Genomic DNA, 6,011 nt, shown 5'->3' with positions numbered 1-6,011 from the left:
TCTCTCTCTCTCTCTCTCTCTCTCTCTCTCTCTCTCTCTCTCTCTCTTTCTTTCAGAGGCTTTTGGGCCTTCATCCCTGTAAATGGAATGCAGCCATTTATCTGGAAGTAGGGATTCGATCTGTTGCGTGTAAGACATGCACTGAGGCCTTTAAATGGGGACTATATTTACCTTTTCTAGCAGCTCTTGGTAGCTACCTATTTCTACTACTTTCAGTTACATATGTTAACTGATGCATGAGAAAAATGGACACGAAGCTATATAGGCTGGGTTTTCCTGCAGAAGTGCTGGGCAACCATGGGCTGGAGAAATCCCAGTTTCTTGGCTCTTCAATATTTAAGAACTGCAGCTAGTGAAACTTTGTTTCTCACTATTTGATTTTAACTGCAATAATTGCTATAATAATGGATTAACCCCAGCCCCTTATCTGTACACACTAACTATCCCAAATTACGGAAGAGCTTTTACTTTTGCATGTTCTAATGTGCTTCCATCAGCACTATTAAAAGCAAGATTTAATAAGATCCCAGTCAATGAACAGGTGTGTTCTTGTGGTGTTGGAGCAATAGAAACAGTGGAACATGTTCTCTTATACTGCAGCTTTTATAGGGAATCTATCTATCTATTATATTTATATCTCACCTTTTTCCTTTCAAAGAACTCAGGGCGGCTTACATAGTTCTCCAGAATTATGCCGAAAGAAATTGATTAAGCTATTAATAAAAGATCTTTATGGGAATAATTCTTCCAATAATTCTTCTGCTATCTATGTATCTAAGGGATGTATCTGCTTATGTTACTAGAAATGTTGCCAAATTTATGACTGCAGTGCAGATTAGGAAAACTGTGATCAAGCGTTTAAGTGAAAACATTGTATAAATTGTACTTGTTTTAACTGTATTTTAATTTTTCTACAGCTATTTTATCCTTTTTTAAGTCTTCCTGGTCTCTGACCATAAAATAAAAACTAGATAAGGAACTAACACAACTAGCACAAAGAGACCTCCATCAAGATGCTTCTCTCTCTAATCTTACCCCTCACACCATTTCTGTTCATCTGTAATTCTATCATCCTAAGTAACAATAACAGGGATGGGGTAGAGGACATGAAAGTTAAATGGTTATTTCTCCTTCTACAGAACATTCTAACATATTTTAAAAAGTGATACATTTTGCACTTAGGATGACTTTGCTGTATTAAAGGCTAACAGCCTGCACTGGGTTCAGATTCATCTCAGGCAGCTCAGATCACAAGTCTTTTGGACTCGATCTAAATGTAAGTTGTCTCCACCTCCCCCAAAGAGGTGGGCTTCTCCCTCCCGCATCCTGCCCCCTGATAATGCTGCATAGAGAGACAGGAGACCATGCTGAGATGGGTGAGCTGTGGTGATGGGCGAAGGTGGGCAGAGTGACCTCCTGCAAGTGGAGTCCTCTGCTCTCGGGAGTCAGGTTCTGGCCCCGCCCCACTGAACAGAAAGATCAGGTGTTTATCTGAATGGGTTATATGAGCAGAACAGTGCAGAATTTCCCCCCAAGTTAGCATCTGTTCAGTACACACATTTCATAGGCCTTCATGGGCACAACAGGAGTGTCCTCTTACCATTGTGATTCCCAGGCTCCAAATATCAGATTTAACACTGTATCCCTTTTGGTTTAGCTCAGGGTTGATTCTTTCAGGCTGGAGGTGGAAAGAGAGAAAACAGATTGCCATGTTCTAAATCTAAATAGTAGTGAAAGGAGCTGGGGAGGGAGAAGAGAAACCTTCTCTATTTGCGTGAAAGCAAATTAGGGTGTACAAATTTGCTTTCAGCACAAATCTAATCAGATTCACTCTCAGGCTTCAAAGAGATTTCAAGGAGAAAACCCCATGAATGTCTCTCTGTGTGCCCTCGCTATCTTCATCTGGCTTTGTTCAGAGGTGGAGTCTGATTAATTTTTAACTTCAAGGCAGAAGATGCTAAAGTGATTCTTTTGATACCTCCGGTTCAAACCATTTAGGACTGCAAAGGTCAAAACCAGTTAGTAACTTGTGCTTGAGGAAGCTGGTCAACTAAAAACACAAAATGAAGAACTCTCTGGTAGTTCTGGATGTTATGTGGCAGCACAAAGCCTCATTCATCACTAGACAGGCCTACTGACCATTTTAGAGCTAATGCTCACACCCTGCAGACACTGAAACGCAGCAGTACTGACAGGCTTCCCAAAAAAGGATGGACTCACAAATGGCAGCTAAGATATGAACCTCGGTATTCCCAAACTTCTGTTATTTCTAAAAAGAGCAGCATCCTGATTACAGAGAACCAGTTTTGAACTTTCAGACAATTGTGATTTTTCTCTTGCTAGGAAACCACACCCACCCTCGAAAGAGACACAAGATGGGGCTGAAAATACTGATGGACAAATTTGCCTCAATTTATAACAGACTCAGTACATAGACTCTGGGAGAGGCCTCCCAAAAGTGCATTTCCTTTAAAGGTCCTCGAAACAGTGAGCAGACCTTAGGTCCTGATTTTTAGTGTAAAATGAAAATGAGGTTCTTGTAAACATTTTACCATTAGAATTGAAACATATCTGCATTTAATTAACCCTCAAGACTGAGGGCTTATTCTACATTCCGGAGACCTTTGATACCAAGAGGAGATGACTTACAAAGCTGTGTATAAAGAACCCTGGTCTAAGCTACAGTTCTTTGGGATCAGATGACTTCCCCTTGTTTCAACAGGTAAGCTGAAGGGTCGTACTACTATGTTGTTGTCAAGGCCTGGAGGTTTCCCCAGATTTACTCAGTTTTCTAGAGCCTTAAAAATGCTGGGTTTGTTGGCTCAACTGATCACACTAGTCAGAGTCCAGGTCTCACAGTCTTCTTCTCTGCGTGTCCTACTGGGTTTCAATGGGGTTTACTCCCAGATATGTGTGTGCAGGACACCAAGGACTACAGGAGATAGAGGATTCCACATTATTGAAAGAATCTTGCTTTACAGTCTGTGTGGTTGGAACTCAACGGTATTTGGCAGGACTTTCTGATTAAGTAAAATCTGAAGCAGGCCCACTCCATCACCCTTCACCTGGGAAAAGTTAGCCAAGAAAAGGAACATTCCCCATGGGGCCCTGCTGCCTAAAACTATCCCCACGCACACTTCAATATTCCCACATCCTTAACAAAAAGGCCAGGCAGAAAAAGGAAATGCAGTCCATTGGACTTGGCTGCCTAAGGCATGCCCAGGAGCCACTTTAGGTAGCAGCCCCCAACACATTGTCCACTAGTCTTTCCTGAGAGAGAGGTTGGCAGGGGAGGGAAGCAGCTCTGGGAAAAAGGCTTGGGTGGACCAGGGGTGGGGGGATACTGACTGGTCTTGTGTGCCCAAGGCTCTTTCCTCCTTGCTGCAGAGCTGGGAAGGGGGAGTGCTGTCCAGCTACCCAAGGAATCCCCCCTCTCCACAGCTTCAGTTCTCAGAGGAAGGCTCACTGTCCATCATACTCACCAACAGGTAGCACAATGCCTACCAGAGCAAACTAGGGAAATCTGTTTTGCAAATCAGTGAATCATGAACTTCAGCAATAACTGGAAATGGATGCTAGAAGCTCCGATTCTTGAAATAATCTTGCAAAACCCAGCTTCAGAAATATGGGAGATTACCCAATATTGGCCTTTTTCAGCAAAAGTAGAACAATGTCCCAGAACATCTCCCATGAAAAGTTTATTCCAGGCAATGCTTGCAAAGTACTAAGTACACTCTTGCTGTCTTTTCAGCTGTTTCTCCTGTTTTCATTATTTTGCACTGCTTTCAATTTGACAGTAAACTACTTTGAGCTTGCATTAGATGGTGAGGTATATAAATGCTGGACATAAACAAAATTAAGAAAAATGTGCCCCTGTAGAAAGCAGTCAGGCAACACCATTACAGAAATCAGTGTTACAATGACAATGAATGTTTTTCAATTCTTTGTACTTACTGCCATGTAAGGTTTACAGCCAGCATCCATTGTCTTGGCCACAGAATCAACAAGGTAGCCACTAATTCCAAAATCACACATTTTCACCTGTCCCAGTGTATTGATCAGTACATTGGAAGGCTTGACATCTGCAAGGTGGAATGCACAGAGCCAGTCAGTCTAGCAAGCAGGTCATTTGCAGCTGGTTATGGAAGCAGGAAATAACTGCTTGCTACCACCAGAGGGCTCCAGAACCAGCTATGTTTTACTTGTTAAATCAAAACCACAGGATCCAAAAAGGTAAGGAAGCACACACTGGCTGTAGACCAGGGATGGGAGGGGGTACACATGGCCCACTAGTCACAGCTCCCATCATTCTTGACCATGCTTGGTATGATGGGATTTTATTTATTATTTATTTATTAAAACATTTTTATGCCGCCCCATTCGCCGAAGCCTCGGGGCGGCTTACAAACAATATGGGCTCATACATTATCTAGAGAGCCACCATTGTCCCACCCTTGCTCTAGAACAGGAATGGTATTCATTCCAAACTAAGCAACTATAGAACTCTGCTGTAGAACACCCATTTTGAAAAAAGCTGTGGATAAAGGACAAATAATGGTGCAGATCCTCTTCTAACTTTCTACTAAATTTGATGAAGAAACTGAAAGTCATCCTTGGGAACATGGCCCCTCCTGAGGGCTCTCCCCACCCTGCCCCGCCCCAGAAGAAAAAATGTCCTCTTCTTTCTAAATGGTGTTAGACCCCAATGTTCAGAAACACTGACGTTACAGGGGCAAAGGCCAGCCAGAGACCCCTAAAACAACAGAAACATTGGTGAGAACGAAGGCAGGAACAATTTGGAGAATTAGGGTACAATCCTATGCACATTTAGACAGAAAAATGTCCTACAGCACCTAGCATTCCCCAGCCAAACATGCAGGCTGGGAAAGTGGGGAGACACAGGAATTTTTCCACTTTAAACACGTGTAGGAGTCACCCTTCCCTCAGCTGTCTCTTGAGTTGTTAACTGGCCATCAGGAGCTCGGCATCAAGGCCACTGCAATCCAATTATCTTCCTCTGAATAGTTGGTAAATAACATTTTTTTCTTTTTTAACTGGAGTGGAAGATGCCGAGATTGCCTGCAACTATATGCCTATACGGTAGGATTTCTAGTGTCCAAGCTATACAGTGACAACAGCATCGTGCAACACTTTCTATGTGTTTCCTAATGAACTGCTCAGTGCATGTAACACAATGTGAGACTCAAAGTTGTCTGAGCTGAAAGTGCCTTGGCCTGATCTCTCTCTACAGTTGTGACCCTCACACCAAAGCTCCCACTATTTGCAAAAGTCCCAACACTCCACCACATCCTTTTTGGGGATGTGGTGGAGGGAAAGTGATGCGAAAGATCTGATGCACAAACAGGCATCCATTTGCAACATTTCTAACCCAATTTACTGCAGTAATCCTCACAGTACAGGTATCACTATACCGTATCACACAGGGGGCACTTCGGGTATAAAAGGGCTTGCAGTATGCACTCATGATGGTCAAAATGAACACTCCAGTACTCAGTGGATACAACTTGGCAGGTCCAAGCTGGCATTCTGAACAGGGCTTGGAAAATGGGAAACTATTGCACCTGCCAAGCAAGGAGATTGAGTCCCATGACTTTGTTTAGCTTTAAAACGGAGCGAAGCACAGCTCTTCTTACACAATCCATGCCAACCCTTTTTAGAATCAAGCACTGTGACAGGCCACAGCACTGGTCGCACTTACCTCGGTGAATTACAGAGAGCTTACTGTGTAGGTGCTCTAATGCTTTGACAATCTGGAAAACACAACCATAGACAAGAATGGGCAGAGGCAGGTATACTGCACTCTCTTTTCCAGAGCCAGGCCACAAGTTCACCCTTCTTTCAACACTGAACCGGGGTGGAGACAGTCTAGGTTGGGCATCTTGGCAATTAACAGGCAGGCTACTGCTGAGCCTGCAGTCTGGCACTAGGGTGATAAAACATGATTCATGGCACTCAGGACTGTGCCTCCAGCCACGTTTAGCACCATGCTC

General features: G+C 43.4%; 1 protein-coding gene across 1 annotated transcript in view; it reads right to left on the bottom strand.

Annotated features, from left to right (window-relative positions):
- Window positions 1-1,600: 1,600 nt before the first annotated feature.
- LOC123020202 (dual specificity mitogen-activated protein kinase kinase 6) overlaps window positions 1,601-6,011 on the bottom strand; it is a gene marked incomplete at its 3' end in the record, with an annotated part of 66,421 nt that continues 62,010 nt past the window's right edge. The window contains exons 7-9 of the mRNA XM_044423634.1: window positions 5,720-5,771; window positions 3,955-4,082; window positions 1,601-1,678 (exon numbers count right to left, since the gene is read on the bottom strand). Of these exons, the coding sequence (XP_044279569.1) occupies window positions 1,601-1,678; window positions 3,955-4,082; window positions 5,720-5,771 (258 nt within the window). The remainder of the gene's footprint in view (window positions 1,679-3,954; window positions 4,083-5,719; window positions 5,772-6,011) is intronic.

The sequence above is a fragment of the Varanus komodoensis genome, unplaced genomic scaffold (genome assembly GCF_004798865.1).
Source record: "Varanus komodoensis strain SLA01 unplaced genomic scaffold, ASM479886v1 scaffold143, whole genome shotgun sequence".
Taxonomy (NCBI): Eukaryota; Metazoa; Chordata; class Lepidosauria; order Squamata; family Varanidae; genus Varanus; species Varanus komodoensis.
Note: the sequence above shows the minus strand (reverse complement) of the source record. Positions and strands in the feature narration are given on the sequence as shown.